At 39.8% G+C, this 21495-nt stretch overlaps 1 protein-coding gene and 1 long non-coding RNA gene across 3 annotated transcripts in view; one reads left to right on the top strand and one right to left on the bottom strand.

Annotated features, from left to right (window-relative positions):
- The window catches only part of LOC309627954, a 467251-nt gene that overhangs the window by 346340 nt on the left and 99416 nt on the right, over window positions 1–21495 (bottom strand). The gene's annotated exons all lie outside the window — the stretch shown is intronic.
- ARL9 (ARF like GTPase 9) lies at window positions 1359–20021 on the top strand. 2 transcript variants are annotated; one of them, XM_082390284.1, is made up of 4 exons: window positions 1359–2088; window positions 4928–5090; window positions 7713–7888; window positions 19735–20021. In XM_082390284.1, the coding sequence occupies exons 1-4, from the start codon at window positions 1813–1815 to the stop codon at window positions 19912–19914; spliced, it is 795 nt and encodes a 264-aa protein (XP_082246410.1). In that variant the 5' UTR covers window positions 1359–1812; the 3' UTR covers window positions 19915–20021. The 2 variants fall into 2 exon arrangements, with proteins under 2 accessions (XP_082246410.1, XP_082246411.1); XM_082390285.1 differs by lacking the exon at window positions 7713–7888 and having other exon boundaries at window positions 1964–2088.

Below are 21495 nucleotides of genomic sequence, written 5' to 3'. Positions count from 1 at the left end.
TGACAGATATTTATTCCTTCTGAATGTAAACCCCATTACAAAAATAATTGTTAGTAAATTTATGATTTTAGGATTCCATTAAATTTCTATGGTGAAGGATAATCATTTTTTAGGTTAACTAAGCTACAGAATTTTTGGTGAAAATTATCCGCCAGTGAAAATTTTGACCCAAGGCACACAGAGAAATTTATAGTTCTCTATTTAAGTCATTGTAATTGCCAGTCGTTATTATCAGTCATTACTAAGCAACTGAAACCTCAGTTCAAATAAATTGTAATTGTCAAATGAAGTGTAAACACCTACATTAACTTTCTAGTAATTATTTCTTCTTTTGGACAGGTCTTTAACCAATGACCTATATACTTTGTGTATATATATATATATATATGTGTGTGTGTGTGTGTGTGTGTGTGCATTTATAAAAACCAATATGGATATACCATTCACTGTAGCACATTTTAAAATAAAATAATCTAGCAGTGAGTATGGATTAAGGTGTTCTGGGGTGTTGGCATTTTACAGAGGACTTCTGTTAGTATATCTAAGAATTTTTTAAGCTGAGTATCTAAAATTATCCCTTGCCTCTCCCCCCAAAACGGGAAAACTAAACTAATGGGATTGAGAGAACCCAGTTTTAACTTGACTGAAAATTCATCATGTTGATATCTGTATATAAACAAATTGAGTAAACATTTTTTCAGTTTTTATGCATAGCATTTTCAAGACTGCTTGGAAACTGCTAACCTTAAGAACTACTTAAAAACTGTTGCATCACTGACGCTTTCTGAAACCTGCAGTTCATTCGTTGTTTCCTTTAAGCCTGTTTGAAATGTAGATCTGATGAAGGTAAGTCAGTTTATTGCATTAAGATAATTTTGTTAGATTGTAAACTAAAGGGTCCAATTTAACAAAATAATAAAAAAGAACCATCCATATACTTCTCAAGCAGTGTAAGCAACGTTACACCACCTTTGCAAAGCCCCGTGGGTACCCAATTTGTTACATATTAGATCATTGGGAGCGACTAGACTATTTTGTTTAGTTGTGGTTTTAATACCCGGTATTACCAGTATCTGTGATCCTGGCAGACTAATCTCCAGAGAAATTTTTTTTTAAGCGAAATGTAACAAATTTAAGGGAACCATTCACATTCCTCTCTTTTTCCTTAAGCATCCTGGATAGCGTCTCTAGACGCTGCTGGTGGACTTAAACAGGACGGAGGGCGGAGAGATCCCTAACTTCACTCTCCAGGCTTGTGACTACTGACGAGGGGAAGGCGGGGCATCCTCTGGGGCGCCTCAAGCGTTCGGGTCGGAGACACGAGGGCTGGGAGGGCTCGAGGAGGAGGCGGGAGAGGTGAGAGGCTAAGATCTGGGCGTCTCGAAAGGCCTTTCTGAGACACCCTGCCCAGCCCGAGGGCATCTCGCTGTAGCGCGCGCTCCCGAGGAAGTGGCACCTGGGGACGCTTTTCCTGTTTGACCGGTCTTTCCGAGCTCCCGCGGCCGGGCCTCCCTGACCCCCTCGCCTGGGCTCGACCCTTCCTCTAGCTACCCGCGCCTTACCCTCTCCAATTCGCCTACCGCCCCAGGCTTCGGCGAGTCTGCTGCGTGCAGCCCCCTGCGAGCGAGCGCGAGATGCTAGACTGCAGCCGTCGCCCCTCGGGGCAGCGCGGTGACCGCTGGGGCGCTGTACGCCGCGGGGACCTGCATCTCCTCCCTGCGCCCCCCGCAGGAGCCACTCCTGCCGGGACCCCGCACCGCAGCTCCAGCGCTCGGGCGCCTGGGAGGAGGGACGGAAACAAGGGTGGTGGGGATGGAGAGGGGGAAAGTGAAGAGAGAGAAGGGAAAGGAGCCGGAGAAAGAGAAAATTCGGGGAAAAGGAAAGGAGGAGAAAGATAAAAAGAAGGAAGTGGAGAAGGAGAAAATTAAGGAAAAAGAAAAGGAGAGGGGGAGGGACGAGAAAAGTAAGAGTAAAGAAGAGGAAAAGAGGAAAGGGCGGGAGACGGAGAAAGGGAAGGAACAATTTACGGAAAAAGAAGAGAAAGAGGAGGACAACAGCACGTTGGCAAAGCCCCCGCTGGAGCTGCTGGTAAGAGAAGTGTGCCTCAGACCCTCACCCAAGGCCGTTGTCGGCGTTCTGGCCGGAGCGCCGGCTCTCGCGCCGGTGGGAGTCCGGTCTCGTGTGCGGGCTTTACACCCGCGGATGGAACGGGTGTGCCAAGCTGCGAACGCCATCTCCCCAGCCCCTTGCCCGCTCTCACCGCTAACCCCGACCCTGCGTCCAAGGTCTAGGTCTAGTGTTGAGGAAGGTCAGGTCTCGTCAGGTCTAGTGTTGAAGAGGAGGCCTTAGTCGGGTTCACGGGAGCGCGGGGAACAGCCCTCTTTCCAGCCCCATCTCCGTCCGATGCCCAGCGCTAGCTCCCAGTCCGCCCATGACACTGAAACCAGCCCCAAACCCTCACCACACATGCACTCTCTCTCCCAGCCTTTTCTGTTTCCTAAGTTCCATGTGGGAAGGTGCAGGGCTCCTGAATTTGTGCAGGATGTGTTTTGGGTCCCTCTGGACATTTTCTGTAGGCGCTGAGGTTACTACTTCCATTGTTTTCAGACCACCAGCGCCCAGAAGGGACGGACACAAAGGTTTAACTGAGAGGTCTCAGAAACCAGACATTGCAGTCACAAAAGGACAAATACCTATGATTCCACGTATATGATGTACCTAGAGTAGTCAAAATCATAGAGAATAGAATGGTGGGGCCTGGGGGAAGGGGGAGTGCGGAGTTAGAGATTAGTGAGTACAGTTTCAGTCTTACAAGGTGAACAGTTTTGGAGATGGATAGTGGTGATGGTTGCACAATATTATGAATGGATTTAATATCACCGTATGTTTAAAAATGGTTATGATGGTGAACTTTATGTTGTGTATTTTACCATGATTTAAAAATTGAGGGGGAAGAAGGAAAAACAGGCATTATTTGGATCAGCTCACTGGGCTGTGTGCTCCTGGAGTTCCTGAGCTCAGAGCTGCTTTCTGGTTCTAAACAATGTGAATTATTAATGGAGATTTGATCTCTGGTAAAACACAGACTACATAGGTTCACATATAGTTAAATGAATAACTTTTGCAAGGAACAGTCGTGTTGAGAATTACATTTTGGGTCTGAACTCCTGGTTTACAGTAACCCCTGCTTTTCTTAAGAGATTATAAACATGAGGAGGCTTGTATTTTAGACTAAAAAATAAGCAAAATGTAAAACATCAGTGACTGCAGAATTTTTAGGGGTTTAGGAGCAGCGATATGGTTGGAAAGGGAGTAGGGAACTGTTTTTATTCACAAAATTTCATAGGATCTAAGGTGCCATTATTTTAGGTACCACAAACAAAGAAAAAAAATGCTGCCAACCAAAATATGACATACCATAGATTGTAAAGTCCTCATTTCAGAGATGTTAAAATGTGAAAAAACAAAACAAAAAAACACACAGCATCTTGGAACTGATGAAATATGTTGGGATAGCCTGTGTAGAGCCATTGGTGGAGATAATGAGGGGGACACAATCCACATCTTGCAGCCAGTTCTTGGTGGCATCATTGCTTTAAAGCATCCCCTTCATGCATCAAGTCCCTCTTCCTTACCATCACTCTCTCAGAATGACACTATGACATTTAGGTGTGGGTAAGAGGGAACGGGGAGGAAGTGGGGATGGAGAGAGGAAACACCTATGGAAATACCTTTTGCTTTAAGAGCCATCAAGAATTCACTCCAAAAAAAACCAAAAACAAAAAAAAAAGAATTCACTCCAAAAACAAACATTCTGTTATTCACTAGACAGGTTTCTTAAATGCTGCCCTGTACACAAGACCCTATTAGACCAGACCTTAAAACATCTTACTTTTACACAGATCTTATATATTTAAAAAAAAAAAAAAAAAAAAAGAGGTGGGAAGTGGGATAGACATTTAGTGCTGTTTAGGATCACTTTTTTTTTTTTTTTTTAAACAAATCCAGTCTGAGTCTAATGTCAACATTTAGTGTTCAAACAGAAATGTATAAGATTATTATTTTTAAACGAATGCCACTGAAGACATTTACTAGTGTTTTTTATACATGAGAAATCTCTTTAGTAGGCTGTTTGAGAAATAGAATTCCTGTGAGTACTCTGGCTGGATTGTTGCTCATTTATTACTGTTTACATTAAAGTTTGTACCCTAAAAGTCACCTTTCTGAGCACTCTGAAATTTCTATTTCTGTCTTCATACCAGCCTGCCCTCTTGCCCCTCAATCACTTGTCATAAAGTTTTGCTTGTTGGTAGAATGCTTCTTCCTAAAGTTTACATCTAGTTCATCAGGTTTTAGCATCAGATTTTTAAATACTCAATTATGATTGGAACTGGTTTAACAGTTTCTATAATCTTCGCCTTTTCATTTTTGAGGGTAAACCTTGCCCTAAGAGCCTTTAATCTAGTGATTCAACTGGGAAGACAAGACAGATTAATAATATGAGAACTTAGATGCTTACATGCTCAGTGGCAAAGTCAATACATGGAACAAGTAGGCCCCAAGACCCCATACAACAAATTGAATTCTGTTGCAGTCTCCAATAGACGTGAACTCAGGAAGCAAAGTGAAGTCTGAAAATTGACCCTGAAAATATGGCACCTCCCATAAATCCTGATATATATAAAGTATTTATTTGATAGATTGACCAGGAGTTGGGGGATGGAGAGGAGGTATGCAATTAATATCACATAACTGATGGCTGATTATATAAAATACAAACTGACTGGTACAGTTTGTTCTATTAAATTTTTTGCGAAGTTTTGTTCTGGTTTACAATTCCACAATATTATTGGCAGGCACACTGCCAGGAGCCAGGAAAACCAGGCCCTGATAGCATAGCTTTATTGACTTATCTTTTGTTTCGCAGGAGAAAAATAAGCAGATCCTAGTGCTGGGCCTGGATGGAGCAGGGAAGACCAGTGTTCTCCACTCTCTAGCTTTAAACAGAGTCCAGCACAGCGTGGCACCAACCCAAGGTTTCAATGCAGTGTGCATCAGCACTGAAGACAGCCAGTTGGAGTTCCTGGAGAGTAAGCTGTCTTTCTCAGTAGTTCTGGGGAAAACCGATAGCCTGTAGCCACATTATCGTTATACCTTAAGCCAGATTTAATGTTATCGACATTGGGTCCTTGTGAAATGAAACACTGGGTCAGATTTTCCTAGACTTTCAGAATGCATGTGTAGTTTAGTGCTTGGGTACAGTGTGGGGATCACTTTCTGTTCTTTTATTTTTTTCTTTTTGCAGTGGTGATGATAAAGGGGAGTTGAGAGGAAGGCTTCCGCACCTGTCCTATAACAGCCTCCCTCCTCCCTTACTACCCCAAATATAAATGCAATCTAAGTAAATACAGTGTGTTTCCTTCTCTGCAAATGCAAATAGAGGTAAACTCCAAACCTCTTGTAACCAGAAGGCAACCCAGAAACCCCTCCTCTGGCAGTTCTGGAATCACCACCTCTCAAAATATTGCTGTACCCCAAAGTTGCATTAGATCCTCTTGTCTCCTCTCTACACTCTCTCCTAGGATGATTTCATCTTTCCTCTTGACATTAAATACTATCTATATGCTAATGACTCCCAAATTTATCTCTCCAGCCAAACATATCCAAATGTTGCCTGACATCTCTACCTGGCTGTCTGATTGGCCTCTCAAGCCTAATATCATCAAGACAAAATGTTTGCTATATCTCCGTATCTGTTCCTTTCCCTTGTAATCCAACTGGTCAGTAAATGTCTCCTCACCCATCAATATGCTCAAGCCAGAAAACTGGGAGTTTTCTGTACCCCCTTTTGTACCCCATCTCCAGTCTGCAAGTAAAATGCTGTGAATTTTTGCTTTCATTCAGTTGCGAAGAGAAAATGGTGGGCAGAGAAACTGGTAAACCTGCAGGCAAATCTTTATGATAAAAGCATTATTAAGACTAGAGTTTTCAGTTTCCCCAGAAGCTGTGGAAGAAATAATATTTTTAATGAAATGGATGGCTAACAAAAGTCTCAAAATATAAAAAATGAAAAGAAAAAAGGGAAGGAAAGGAAAGGGAAGGAAAAAAGGAAAGGGAGATAGGAAGAAAAAAGAAAACTCCAATTAGGGGGAGAGATGGACAGATCTGCCGTTGGAGTGAGGGGTTTCAACATATCTTTGTCAATTACTAATAAGATCAAGGAGAAAAAAAATCTGCAGAGATATATAAAATTTGAACACAGTCAACAAGTTTGATCTAGTGAATAATATAAAATTGTCCAATTAGACAATTTTAGCCACATACAAAAGTTAAAATTCACGTTCTTCTCAAACACTCACAGAACAATTACCAACAGTGACCGCCTACTGGGCCATACAGCAAGTCTTAACAAAGTTTTCAAAGAGGATGCATCATACAAACTATTCTCAACTACATTGCTGTTAAGTTGGAAGTTAATAACTAAAAGATAGCAATCCCTATGTAGGTGAAATGTCATGGTGTTGTCAAAAACATGGGGAACGACATGTTCATTCATCTTTAAACTACATGTGTTAAAACCATATGAATTACTTGGATTATACACATCCTTTAAAAAAATTAAAAACACAAAATACTTCAAAGAATGACTAGCCTGGCTCTCCATACAAAAGAAAACAAAGCAAAGACAAATCAACACCCTTTCCTATTAGTTTTTTAAATGGTATTGTTAAGTCCCTACAACAGGAGTCTGCACACTTTTTCTGCAGAGGGCTCGAGAATAGCTAATGTAGACTTTGTGGCCGCACGGGCTCTGTGCAGCTACTCAACCCTGCAGTTGTACTGCGAAAGCAGCCGGAGAACATATGTGCACAAATCTACGTGCCTGTGTTCTCATACAACTTTATTTGTACTGAAATCCAAATGTGATATAATGTTCATGTGTTACAAAATGGTATTCTTTTTTTCCCCAAACCTTTAAAAAGGTAGAATCCATTTTTTGTTCGTGGGCTGTACAAAAATAGGCAGTGAGCCAGATTTATGCTGTGGGCCATTGTTTGTCATATTCTGTCCCAGGAGAAAAATAAAAACTGTATTCATTGTGTATGTATTATTATCATTCCAAAAAGTTTCTTCTGGGAAGAATCAACAGAATGAAATAACCCAAAGGAATTTTTTCTGAGGCAAGTATTCCTGAATGCCCACAGGATCATAGTGCAAGATTAAGAGAGGAAATTAGTTCTGGGATTTTGACAAAGGAAAAAAGTTGTGCAAGTGAGGCTAGCCTATGACATTTAAATCAGTCCATTTAAAACTTATTTTAGAGAAATATGTGTTTTAACCCACCACCCTGAATTATTTTAGTATCCTACTCCCATTCGCTGAGCTATACCTGACAGACAGGCATTGGCCGTCGTGGCTGCTGTGTATAACAGATCAGGAGGCATCCACTGTAGTAAAAATTTAAGATCTTTATGCTGGTCCTTTGTGTTCCAGAATGAGTGACCCGCTTGTGGAGGGTAAATATTCCCACCAAACATTTCCCCAGTAACATCGCTCAAGTTGTTCGAAGAATTGGGTAGAGTCTCACAGAGGTCTTTTATCAGAATACGTATCCAGTGTCCAGAAATTATCAAGATGTGTCTTTCCTGCCCCCCTCAGTGGACTCTTCTGAGGTTTGTGTGTGTGTCTTCCTTCTCTACTGTTCTTTGTAGTTGGTGGCAGTGAACCTTTCCGTTCTTGTTGGGAAATGTACCTGTCCAAGGGATTGCTGCTAATCTTTGTGGTGGATTCAGCAGATCACAACAGATTACCTGAAGCCAAAAAGCACCTTCATCAACTAATTGGGACAAATCCAATCCTTCCTCTGGTTGTGTTTGCAAACAAACAGGTAAAAATTTGTGCAAATAAAAATTGTACTCAATAGTTTTATTATTAATACAAGAAGTAGAAATGTCTACTTTTAATAGCAAGGTATTCAATAATATGTTGTATGTTCAGTTCAATTTATACTATTAGATCTATTGGATTATACAGTCAGCCCTCCATATCTGTGGATTCAACCACCTGTGGATCAGGAAAAAAAAGATTCTGGAAAGTTCCAGAAAGTAAAACTTGTATTTGCCACACACAGGCAACTATTTACATAGCATTTACATTGTATTAGGTATTATAAGTAATCTAGAGATGATTTAAAGTATATGGGAGGATGTGCATAAGTTATTTGCAAATACTATGCCATTTTATGTAAGGGGCTTGAGCATCCTCAGATTTTGGTGTCTTCTGGGGTCTTGCAACCAATCCCCCTCAGATACCAAGGGGCAGCAGTAAATTCCTTGAGAACAGAGACTATCATTCACCTTTGTGTCCCTTGTAAAACTTAGCATAATGCCTTGTACATAGTACGAATTCAACAAATACCTGTTGAATTTATTTTTTTTTAATTTAATTCTATTTATTTATTTTTTACAGAGCAGGTTCTTATTAGTTATCTGTTTTATACATATTAGTGTATATATGTCAATCCCGATCTCCCAATTCATCCCACCACCACCACCCAACTTTCCCGCCTTGGTGTCCACATGTTTGTTCTCTACACCTGTGTCTCTATTTCTGCCCTGCAAACCGGTTCATCTGTACCATTTTTCTAGGTTCCACATATATGCATTAATATATGATATTTGTTTTTCTCCTTCTGACTTACTTCACTCTGTATGACAGTCTCTAGGTCCATCTACGTCTCTACAAGTGACCCAATTTCGTTCCTTTTTATGGCTGAGTAATATCCCATTGTATATATATATACCATATCTTCTTTATCCATTCATCTGTCAAGGGATATTTAGGTTGCTTCCATGACCTGGCTATTATAAATAGTGCTGCAATGAACATTGGGGTGCATGTGTCTTTTGGAATTATGGTTTTCTCTGGGTATATGCCCAGTAGTGGGATTGCTAGGTCATATGGTAATTCTATTTTTAGTTTTTTAAGGAACCTCCATACTGTTCTCCATAGTGGCTGTATCAATTTACATTCCTACCAACAGTGCAAGAGGGTTCCCATTTCTCCACACCCTCTCCAGCATTTGTTGTTTGTAGATTTTCTGATGATGCCCATTCTAACTGGTGTGGTGATACCTCATTGTAGTTTTGATTTGCATTTCTCTAATAATTAGTGATGTTGAGCAGCTTTTCATGTGTCTCTTGGCCATCTGTATGTCTTCTTTGGAGAGATGTCTATTTAGGTCTTCTGCCCATTTTTGGATTGGGTTGTTTTTTTTTAATACTGAGCTGCTTGAGCTGTTTATATATTTTGGAGATTAATCCTTTGTCCGTTGATTCGTTTGCAAATATTTTCTCCCATTCTGAGGGTTGTCTTTTCGTTTTGTTTATAGTTTCCTTTGCTGTGCAAAAGCTTTGAAGTTTCATTAGGTCCCATTTGTTTATTTTTATTTTTATTTCCATTACTCTAGGAGGTGGATCAAAAAAGATCTTGCTGTGATTTATGTCAAAGAGTGTTCTTCCTATGTTTTCCTCTAATAGTTTTATAGTGTCCAGTCTTACATTTAGGTCTGTAATCCATTTTGAGTTTATTTTTGTGTGTGGTGTTAGGGAGTGATCTAATTTCATTCTTTTACATGTAGCTGTCCAGTATTCCTAGTACCACTTATTGAAGACACTGTCTTTTCTCCATTGTATATCCTTGCCTCCTTTGTCATAGATTAGTTGACCATAGGTGCATGGGTTTATCTCTGGGCTTTCTATCCTGTTCCATTGATCTATATTTCTGTTTTTGTGCCAGTACCATATTATCTTGATTACTGTAGCTTTGTAGTATAGTCTGAAGTCAGGGAGTCTGATTCCTCCAGCTCTGTTTTTTTCCCTCAAGACTGCTTTGGCTATTCGGGATCTTTTGTGTCTCCATACAGATTTTAAGATTTTTTGTTATAGTTCTGTAAAAAAATGCCACTGGTAATTTGATAGGGATTGCATTGAATCTGTAGATTGCTTTGTGTACTATAGTCATTTTCACAATATTGTTTCTTCCAATCCAAGAACATGGTATATCTCTCCATCTGTTTGTGTCATCTTTGATTTCTTTCATCAGTGTCTTATAGTGTTCTGCGTACAGGTCTTTTGTCTCCTTAGGCAGGTTTATTCCTAGGTATTCTGTTCTTTTTGTTGCAATGGTGAATGGGATTATTTCCTTAATTTCTCTTTCTGATCTTTCATTGTTATTGTGTAGGAATGCAAGAAATTTCTGTGCATTACTTTTGTATCCTGCAACTTTACCAAATTCATTGATTAGCTCTAGTAGTTTTCTGGTGGCATCTTTAGGATTCTCTATGTATAGTATCATGTCATCTGCAAACAGTGACAGTTTTACTTCTTCTTTTCCAATTTGTATTCCTTGTATATCTTTTTCCTCTCTGACTGCTGTGGCTAGGACTTCCAAAACTATGTTGAATAATAATGGTGAGAGTGGACATCCTTGTCTTGTTCCTGATCTTACAGGAAATGCTTTCAGTTTTTCACCACTGAGAATGATGTTTGCTGTGGGTTTGTCGTATATGGCCTTTATTATGTTGAGGTAGGTTCCCTCTATGCCCACTTTCTGGAGAATTTTTAATCATAAATGGGTGCTGAGTGGAGGATTACTGGACTGAATATCAATATTATGACATAGTATGAGTGTGTTTCATGTTTGGTAATTGCAATCATTGTTGCTTTGGTTGTGGTCATCCATGTACAATGCTTGGTGTCAGTCTATTTATCTCTTGTAAAAATAAAACACAGTGTGTGTGTGTGGAAAAAAAAATGCAGGCAAACACTGGAAGACCTTGAAAAAGTCAAAAAAAAAAAATAAATGGGTGTTGAATTTTGTCAAAAGCCTTTTCTGCATCTATTGGGATGATCATATGGGTTTTTTTTTTTTTAAATCATTCCCATTCTCTTTTTTTTTTTTTTTATACTTATTTATTTATTTATTTGGTTGCACTGGGTTTTAGTTGCGGCAGGCAGGCTCCTTAGCTGTGGCTCACCGGCCCCTTAGTTGCGGCATGCAACCTCTCAGTTGCGGCATGCATGTGGGCTCTTGTTCCCTGACCAGGGATCGAACTCAGGCCCCCTGCACTGGGAGCACGGAGTCCTATCCACTGCGCCACCAGGGAAGCCCGATCATATGGTTTTTATTCTTCAGTTCGTTAATATGGTGTATCACATTGATTGATTTGCGTATATTGAAGAATCCTTGCATCCCTGGGATAAATCCCACTTGATCATGGTGTATGATCCTTTTAATGTGTTGTTGGATTCTGTCTGCTAGTATTTTGTTGAGGATTTTTGCATCCATATTCTGTTTTTTGCATCAGTGATATTGGTCTGTAATTTTCTTTTCTTGTAGTATCTCTGTCTGGTTTTGGTATCAGGCTTATGGTGGCCTCATAGAATGAGTTTGGGAGTGTTCCTTCCTCTGCAGTTTTTGGAAGAGTTTGAGAAGGATGGGTGTTAGTTTGATAGAATTCACCTGTGAAGCCATCTGGTCCTGGACTTTTGTTTGTTGGAAGATTTTTTTTTTTTTTTTAAAGTTTTTTTTCTTTTTTTTTTAATTATTATTTATTTATTTTTGGCTGTGTTGGGTCTTCGTTTCTGTGCGAGGGCTTCCTCTAGCTGCGGCAAGTGGGGGCCACTCTTCATCGCGGTGCGCAGGCCTCACTATCGTGGCCTTTCGTTGCGGAGCACAGGCTCCAGACGCGCAGGCTCAGTAGTTGTGGCTCACGGGCCTAGTTGTACTGCGGCATGTGGGATCTTCCCAGACCAGGGCTCGAACCCGTGTTCCCTGCATTAGCAGGCAGATTCTCAACCACTGCGCCACCGGGGAAGCCCAGTTGGAAGATTTTTAATCACAGTTTCAATTTCATTACTTGTGATTGGTCTGTTCATATTTTCTATTTCTTCCTGGTTCAGTCTTGGAAGGTTATACCTTTCTAAGAATTTGTCCATTTCTTCCAGGTTATCCATTTTATTGGCATAGAGTTGCTTGTAGTAGTCTCTTATGATGCTTTGTATTTCTGCAGTGTCCATTGTAACTTCTTTTTCATTTCTAATTTTATTGATTTGAGTCCTCTCCCTCTTTTTCTTGATGAGTCTAGCTAAAGGTTTATCAATTTTGTTTATCTTCTCAAAGAACCAGCTTTTGGTTTTCTTGATCTTTGCTATTGTTTTCTTTGTTTCTATTTCATTTATTTCTGCTCTGATCTTTATGATTTCTTTCCTTCTGCTAACTTTGGGTTTTGTTTGTTCTTCTTTCTCTAGTTTCTTTAGGTGTAAGGTTAGATTGTTTATCTGAGATTTTTCTTGTTTCTTGAGGTAGGATTGTATAGCTATAAACTTCCCTCTTAGGACTGCTTTTGCTGCATTCCGTAGGTTTTGGATCGTCGTGTTTTCACTGTCATTTGTCTCTAGGTTTTTTTGGTTTCCTCTTTTGATTTCTTCAGTGATCTCTTGGTTATTTAGTAATGTATTGTATGCCTCCATGTGTTTGTGTTTTTTACGTTTTTTTCCCTGTAATTGATTTCTAATCTCTTACCTTTGTGGTCAGAAAAGATGCTTGATATGATTTCAGTTTTCTTAAATTTACCGAGGCTTGATTTGTGACCCAAGATGTGATCTATCCTGGAGAATGTTCCGTGCGCACTTGAGAAGAAAGTGTAATCTGCTGTTTTTGGATGGAATGTCCTATAAATATCAATTAAATCTATCTGGTCTATTGTTTCATTTAAAGCTTGTGTTTCCTTATTAATTTTCTGTCTGGATGATCTGTCCGTTGGTGTAAGTGAGGTGTTAATGTCTGCCACTATTATTGTGTTACTGTCGATTTCCTCTTTTATGGCTGTTAGCAGTTGCCTTATGTATTGAGGTGCTCCTATGTTGGGTGCATATATATTTATAATTGTTATATCTTCTTCTTGGGTTGATCCCTTGATCATTATGCAGTGTCCTTCCTTGTCTCTTGTAACATTCTTTATTTTAAAGTCTATTTTATCTGATATGAGTATTGCTACTTCAACTTTCTTTTGATTTCCATTTGCATGGAAAATCTTTTTCCATCCCCTCACTTTCAGTCTGTATGTGTCCCTAGGTCTGAAGTGGGTCTCTTGTAGACAATGTATATGGGTCTTGTTTTTGTATCCATTCAGTGAGCCTGTGTCTATTGGTTGGAGCATTTAATCCATTCACGTTTAAGGTAATTATCGATATGTATGTTCCTATTACCATTTTCTTTATTGTTATGGGTTTGTTTTTGTAGGTCCTTTTCTCCTCTTTTGTTTCCTGCCTAGAGAAGTTCCTTTAGCATTTGCTGTAGAGCTGGTTTGGTGGTGATGAATTCTCTTAGCTTTTGCTTGTCTGTAAAGCTTTTGTTTCTCCATCGAATCTGAATGAGATCCTTGCTGGGTATAGTAATCGTGGTTGTAGGTTCTTCCCTTTCATCACTTTAAATATGCCATGCCACTCCCTTCTGGCTTGTAAAGTTTCTTCTGAGAAATCAGCTGTTAACGTTATGGGAGTTCCCTTGTATGTTCTTTGTCGTTTTTCCCTTGTTGCTTTCAATAATTTTTCTTTGTCTTTAATTTTTGCCAGTTTGATTACTATGTGTCTTGGCGTGTTTCTCCTTGGGTTTTTCCTGCATGGGACTCTCTGCACTTCCTGGACTTGGGTAGCTATTTCCTTTCCTGTGTTAGGGAAGTTTTTGACTATAATCTCTTCAAATATTTTCTCGGGTCCTTTCTCTCTCTCTTCTCCTTCTGGGACCCCTATAATGCGAATGTTGTTGCATTTAATATTGTTCCAGAGGTCTCTTAGGCTGTCTTCATTTCTTTTCATTCTTTTTTCTTTGTTCTGTTCCACAGCAGTGAATTCCACCATTCTGTCTTCCAGGTCACTTATCCATTCTTCTGCTTTAGTTATGTGCTATTGATTCCTTCTAGTGTATTTTTCATTTCAGTTATTGTATTGTTCATCTCTGTTTGTTTGTTCTTTAATTCTTCTAGGTGTTTGTTCTTTAATTCTTCTAGGTCTTTGTTAAACATTTCTTGCATCTTCTTGATCCTTGCCTCCATTGTTTTTCCAAGGTCCTGGATCATCTTCACTATCATTATTCTCAATTCTTTTTCTGGAAGGTTGCCTATCTCCACTTCCTTTAGTTGTTTTTCTGGGGTTTTATCTTGTTCCTTCATCTGGGACATAGTCCTTTGCCTTTTCATTTTGTCTATCTTTCTGTGAATGTGGTTTCATTCCACAGGCTGCAGAATTGTCGTTATTCTTGCTTCTGCTGTCTGTCCTCTGATGGATGAGGCTATCTAAGAGGTTTGTGCAAGCTTCCTGATGGGAGGGACTGGTGGTGGGTAGAGTTGGGTGTTGCTCTGGTGGGCAGAGCTCAGTAAAACTTTAATCCACTTGTCTGCTGATGGGTGGGGCTGGGTTCCCTCCCTGTTGGTTCTTTGGCCTGAGGCAACCCAGCACTGGAGCCTACCAGCTCTTTGGTGGGGCTAATGGCGGACTCTGGGAGGACTCACACCAAGGAGTACTTCCCAGAACTTCTGCTACCAGTGTCCTTGTCCCCGTGGTGAGCCACAGCCACCCCCCGCTTCTGCCACAGACCCTCCAACACTAGCAGGTAGGTCTGGTTCAGTCTCCTATGGGGTCACTGCTCCTTCCTGTGGGTCCTGATGTGCACACTACTTTGAGTGTGCCCTCCAAGAGTGGAGTCTCTGTTTCCCCCCAGTCCTGTCAAAGTCCTGCAATCAAATCCCACTAGCCTTCAAAGTCTGATTCTCTAGGAATTCCTGCTGCTGTTGCCAGACCCCCAGGTTGGGAAGCCTGACGTGGGGCTCAGAACCTTCACTCCAGTGGGTGGACTTCTGTGGTATAAGTGTTCTCTAGTTTGTGAGTCACCCACCCAGCGGTTATGGGATTTGATTTTATTGTGATTGCGCCCCTCCTACCATCTCATTGCAGCTTCTCCTTTGTCTTTGGATGTGGGGTATCTTTTTTGGTGAGTTCCAGTGTCTTCCTGTCCATGACTGTTCAGCAGTTAGTTGTGATTCCGGTGCTCTTGCAAGAAGGAGTGAGCACACGTCCTTCTACTCCACCATCTTGATCCAATCTACCTGTTGAATTTAATTCAGTAAACATTTATTGACTTTTGAATTGATTTCTACAAAATATTTGTGTGTTTAATATGTATAAAGAAGTAGTTTTAGATCAATTAGCCTGACCTGAATTTATTTCACACACATGCATTAAAATAGTAAACGTTCATGAAGAAATTGGAACCCTTGTGCAGTGTTGGTGGGGATGTCAAACGGTGCAGCCACTGTGAAAAACAGTATGGCAGTTCCTTAAAAAATTAAAAATAGAGTTTTCATATAGTCCAGCAATTCCACTTCTGGGTATATAACCAATAGAATTGAAAGCAGGAACTCAAACAGATATTTGCACAGCCATGTTCATAGCAGAATTATTCACAGTAGCCAAAAGGTAGAAGCAACCCAAGTGTCCATCCACAGATGAATGGATAAACAAAATGTGATATATACATAGAATGGATATTATTCAGCCTTAAAAAAGGAAATTCTGACACATGCTACAACATAGATGAACTTTGAAGACATTATGCTAAGTGAAATAAGCCAGTCACAAAAGGACAAATACTGTATGATTACACTTTTTAATAAAATTTTATTTATTTATTTATTTATTTTTGGCTGCGTTGGGTCTTCGTTGCTGCATGCAGTCTTTCTTTAGTTGCAGCGAGTGGGGGCTACTCTTCATTGCGGTGTGCGGTCTTCTCATTGAGGTGGCTTCTCTTGTTGTGGACCACAGGCTCTAGGCATGCGGGATTCAGTAGTTGTGGCACACAGGCTCAGTAGTTGTGGCTCGCGGGTTCTAGAGCACAGGCTCAGTAGTTGTGGCACATGGGCTTAGTTGTTCCATGGCATGTGGGATCTTCCCAGACCAGGGCTCGAACCCATGTCCCCTGCATTGGCAGGCGGATTCTTAACCACCGTGCCACCAGTGAAGTCCCTGAATACACTTTTATAAGGTCCCTAGAGTAGTCAAATTCATAGAAACAAAAAGTAGAAGAGTGGTTGCCAGGGCCTGGGGGAGGGAGAAACAGGAAGTTATTGTTTAATGGGTACAGAGTATCAGTTTTACAAGTTGAAAAGAGTTCTGGAGATGGATGGTGTACAACAATGTGAATGTACTTAACTGTACACTGAACTGTACACTTAAAATTGGTTAATATGGCAAATTTCTTTATGTGTATTTTACTACAATAAAGAAAGTTAAAAACGGTATTAGACATCTATAGCATTGTACAGGCATACCTCATTTTATTGCACTTTGCAGATATTGTGTTTTTTACAAATCAAAGGTTTGTGGCAACCCTGCATCGAGCAAGTCTATAGGTACCATTTTCCCAAAAGCATTTCTCACTTCATGTCTCTGTGTAGCATTTTGGTAATTCTTGCAATATTTCAAACTTTTTAAATTATTATTATATTTGTTGTGATGAACTGTGATCAGTGATCTTTGATGTTACTGTTGCAAAAAGATTACAACTTGCTGCAGGCTCAGATGATGGTTAGCATTTTTTAGCAGTAAGGTATTTTTAAATTAAGGTATGTACTTTTTTTAGACAATGCTATTGCACACTTAATAGACTACAGTAGTGTAAACATAACTTTTATATGCACTGAGAGAGAAAAAAATTCATGTGACTAGCTTTATTGCAGTATTCACTTTATTGCAGTAGTCTGGAACCAAATTTGAAATATCTCTGAGGTATGCCTGTAATGCTAAAACCCCTCTCTTAATTGCTAGGGTTGCCAGTCATAAGAGAGCTCAGTTCCTGCCATTTCTTCCACTACTTCTATGGGTGAATATTTATGGAAGTAAACTAAATAATTACAAATGACGATCTAAAAGTAGGAGCCTGTATTAAAGTCCAGCATAGATGCTAGTCCAGAAGATTATTTCTAAAAGAAAAGCTGGAGATTTTTTTTTTAAATGAGCATCTTAAGTACCACAAACTGTAAAGGTTTAGAGGATCCTGGTACATTTAAGTGAGCTGTATAGTATTCCATTGCATGAATATACCATGGCTTTACCATTTTCTTGTTGGATATTTGGTTCATTTCCAATGTTTTATTGTTAAAATCAGTTCTACAGTGAATCTTCATGTATGTGTCGCCTCATTGATGTGTACCAATATTTCTCTAGTGCATGAGGAATTGCTGGGTTTTCGATTTGTCCATATTCGATTTTGCTAGATATTACCAAGTTGCTTTCCAAAGATATTGAACCAGTTTATTTTTCCTACCAGCAGTACGTGACAGTTTTTATAGCTCCACATCCTTGTCAGTACTTGGTTTGTCAAACTTTCATTTTTGCCAGTCTCATGGGGATGAAATTTTATCTTATTATTCTAATTTGCACTTCCTTAATTACTAGTGAGCTTGAACATTTTTTCAGATGTTCACTGGTTATTAGTTTCAAATTAGTTTCATTCTTTGAAATGAATTTCCACATTTGTGAATTATCTTTTAATATCTTTCCCCAAATTCCTGTTACAGTGTTTATCTTTTCTCCTTTGAGTTCGAGGAGTCTTTCATGTCCTTTGGAAAAACTTTTGTCTGTTACATGCATTACACATATCTTCTCCAGCAATCTATTAGCTTATCATTTTACTTTGTTTATGGTTCTCTTTTTAATACATAGGTTTTCATTTTTTTAAATAAATTTATTTATTTATTTTTATTTTTGGCTGTGTTGGGCTGTGTCTTCATTGCTGCGCCCAGGCTTTCTCTAGTTGTGGTGAGTGGGGGCTACTCTTCGTTGCGGTGCTCGGGCTTCTCGTTGTGGTGGCTTCTCCTGTTGTGAAGCATGGGCCCTAGGCATGCAGGCTTCAGTAGTTGTGGCATGCGGGCTCAGTAGTTGTGACTCACGGGCTCTAGAGCGCAGGCTCAGTAGTTGTGGCACATGGGCTTAGTTGTTCCGTGGCATGTGGGATCTTCCCGGACCAGGGCTCGAACCTGTGTCCCCTGCATTGGCAGGTGGATTCTTAACCACTGTGCCACCAGGGAAGTCCCAGGTTTTCATTTTTAATAGTCAAATTTAGCAATACTCTCCTTTGTGGTTTATATCTCTTCATCAAATTGAATAAACAGAGCCATTTGGTGTCAAATTTATAACTTTTTCTGGGGTTTAATAATAAAAGGTTTGGATATTCTAGTTTAAGTTTAATGCATCTTGGTTGATACTCCTTGGCCAAAGTAATTTATTCTTTTGTATGACTCATTGGTTCAAGTTATTACATAAGTATTTTTAAAACGTCATCTTACTGTCTTTACTCTTCGAGTGATGATCTCTATTAAGGCTCAGTTATGTAAGTGTGGAATGCACCTGATATTTATCCCTGATGTGCTTTTATCATTACAAGGAGCCCCTCCTCCCACGCAACACCCTCCTTCTCCTATTTTCTTCCTCTCCAATTCCATCAGTGACTTTTTTTTTTTAACTTGAAACATTGTCCACATGTTACTAGATTCATTAACACAGTTGCAAAATTCACTGCAGGCTCTAGGAATAAGTGAATTCAGGTTTCAGACAGGCAATATATTGGGAGGACCAGAAAGGTAATCATACCACATCAGGAAAAGTCTCACAGGCTCCCAGTTATGGAATTTGATAGGTTCATATTGGTACAAGAAAAAAATGACACAATATTGGACTATTTCCAGATGATGCCCTAAAGTTATGGGAGAACCCTATGAAACAACAAAAAGCCAAATACAAATGCAATTTTAGGAGTGAAAATACTTAAACTTTTGCAAAGGACTTAAAAACTGTAACTGAATCTGTGTATGTATTTAGGAGAGGGAATGTCAGAGGTCATTTGCATAAATAATTCTTGATGTGTGAGAGGCAAAGAAATGTGTTTTGACCTTGGCATTTTGACCTCAGGGAGGTTTTGACCTTGGCATGCAGCATAAACACATGCTTTCTGTCTCCTCATTTTAATCTCTCTTCTCTCTGCCTCTCCCAGTGGGTTTCCGTCCTTTAAGCCTTCCCCACTTCTCCATCTTGTCCTCTTTCCCTCCACCTGTCCCTCCCCTCTCAGCCTCCTTTACGCACTATTTATTTTCTAAATTCACTTCCTCCCTTATCCCTTCTCTGTCTCCCTCCATCCCCCCAAATTTGATCCAAAATTTTTTGTTCAGTAGAAATAATGATTGCAAAAGAAAACTCACATTTGGCAAATGCTTAATCAATAAAATATGATATGGACAAAAACCAATGAATTAATGAATCAAATTTCTATTGTTAAAGACAAATTAAAAATAATCTTAGGAAAATAAAGATAAAAATGGAAAAACAAAATTAGCAGCAGATTGACTGTACTGTTTAGGAAATTGATTAAGGTATTATATTGACTTAACTTCATTCCAGAACATACTTTTTTGATGATAACTCATAAATGCTGATATAATTCCAATGAAAATCATTATATTCAAACAGTCATTAAGATCATAGTAATGGGATTACAGTATCCTCCATATTAGAATGGAGGTGGGGTCATTGAGAGCAATAAATGAGAGTAAAAAATGTATCTATCCAAAAAGATTGCAAAATAACCAACTTTTTCTCAATTCTTTTTTCATTCTTGGTGAAGGATCTTGAAGCAGCCTATCACATTACAGATATCCATGGAGCTTTGGCGTTATCTGAGGTGGGAAATGACAGGAAGATGTTCCTGTTCGGAACCCAGGTGACTGAGAATGGCTCAGAGATACCCTCCATCATGCAAGATGCCAGAGACCTGATTGCACAGCTGGCTGCAGACATGCAGTGATCAGGCCTAGGCCCACTGTGAGGCTCATGATTTGAATGTCACCAGGCAATGTTTAGTGGCAGGCTGGAAGCCAAAAGTTTCCACTTCCCAATAAAAAATAAGGCATTTCCTATTTTCTCAATGCACGGCATATACACATATATAAGATAATGTTAATTGATTAAGAGGATCTCTATTTATATCTTGAACTTTAAAAATATTGGTAAAACAATGTATTTGGAGGGATTTGGATTTTTTTTTTAATTTTTATTTATTTTTGGCTGCGTTGGGTCTTTGTTGCTGCATGCGGGCTTTCTCTAGTTGCGGTGAGCGGGGGCTACTTTCCGTTGTGGTGCATGGGCTTCTCATTGCGGTGGCTTCTCTTGTTGCGGAGCATGGGCTCTAGGTGCATGGACTTCAGTAGTTGTGGCACATTGGCTCAGTAGTTGTGGCTTGCAGGCTCTAGAGCGCAGGCTCAGTAGTTGTGGTGCATGGGCTTCGTTGCTCCCTGGCATGTGGGATCTACCCAGACCAGGGCTTGAACCCATGCCCCCTGCATTGGCAGGTGGATTCTTAACCACTGCGCCACCAGGGAATTCCTGGGATTTGGATTTTTAATCAACCAAATTAAAGTGAACAGTAGCAAGCATTCATTCCATTTGTAGTTTCTCAATGAAATGAGATTTACATTAAAATATTTTAATAACTTTTCTCTTTTCAAGTAAAAATCCAGGTGTCTTTCCTATAAGTGGATCCGTTTAACACTGTAGGGAAAGAAATATCAGGATAGGGCAATAAGAAAGGTAAGCACTATCAAACCCACATAGAAATATAAATTAACAGCATTCAGAAAGATTTAGGAAAGGCTTCTTTTTTTTTGTTTTAATTTATTTTATTTATTTATTTATTTTTGGCTGCATTGGGTCTTCATTGCTGCATGTGGGCTTTCTCTAATTGCGGCGAGCGGGGGCTACTCTTCATTGCGGTGCACGGGCTTCTCACTGCAGTGGCTTCTCTTGTTGCGGAGCATGGGCTCTAGGCGTGTGGGCTTCAGTAGTTGTGGCTCTCGGGCTCTAGAGCACAGGCTCAGTAGTTGTGGTGCACAGGCTTAGTTGCTCCATGGCATGTGGGATCTTCCCGGACCAGGCCTCGAACCTGTGTCCCCTGCATTGGCAGGCAGATTCTTAACCATGGCACCACCAGGGAAGCCCCAGAAAGGCTTCTTTTTAAGAAACTATTGCACTAAAAGAAGAACACCGTAGGTATTTGTTTTTTAAATTCTTGATATTTAGCTTTTTTATATAGATAAGCTTTCTTTACTAGAAATATTTTGTAAGAGTGATAACTCTATTTACCTACAGACATGATATAAATCCAACTTCGAAACTTAGTGTCCTGTCTTGATCTTTTTTTTTTAAGAAAAAAAGGACTTCCAGTTTTGAGTCAAGCATGTAAGAAGCTTGGAAGCCACCACTCCATTCTAACAAGTTAAAAAGCTGAACAGACTAAAATATCAGCATTGGAGGGAGCAACAGGAGAATACAGAGATTAACAATTTACCAGAGCAGAGACTTATAGTGGGAAACTCCCCATGGGGACCCC

This window comes from Balaenoptera borealis (genome assembly GCF_965194805.1).
Source record: "Balaenoptera borealis genome assembly, chromosome: 4".
Classification (NCBI taxonomy): domain Eukaryota; kingdom Metazoa; phylum Chordata; class Mammalia; order Artiodactyla; family Balaenopteridae; genus Balaenoptera; species Balaenoptera borealis.
Note: the sequence above shows the minus strand (reverse complement) of the source record. Positions and strands in the feature narration are given on the sequence as shown.

Excerpts from the sequence above, each read along its gene's own strand:
- ARL9 (XM_082390284.1), top strand. The coding sequence starts at position 1,813 with ATGGAGAGGGGGAAAGTGAAGAGAGAGAAGGGAAAGGAGCCGGAGAAA. Across the intron at positions 5,091-7,712 it reads CCAGTTGGAGTTCCTGGAGA|TTGGTGGCAGTGAACCTTTC; the intron begins GTAAGCTGTCTT and ends TGTTCTTTGTAG. Across the intron at positions 7,889-19,734 it reads TTGTGTTTGCAAACAAACAG|GATCTTGAAGCAGCCTATCA; the intron begins GTAAAAATTTGT and ends TTCTTGGTGAAG.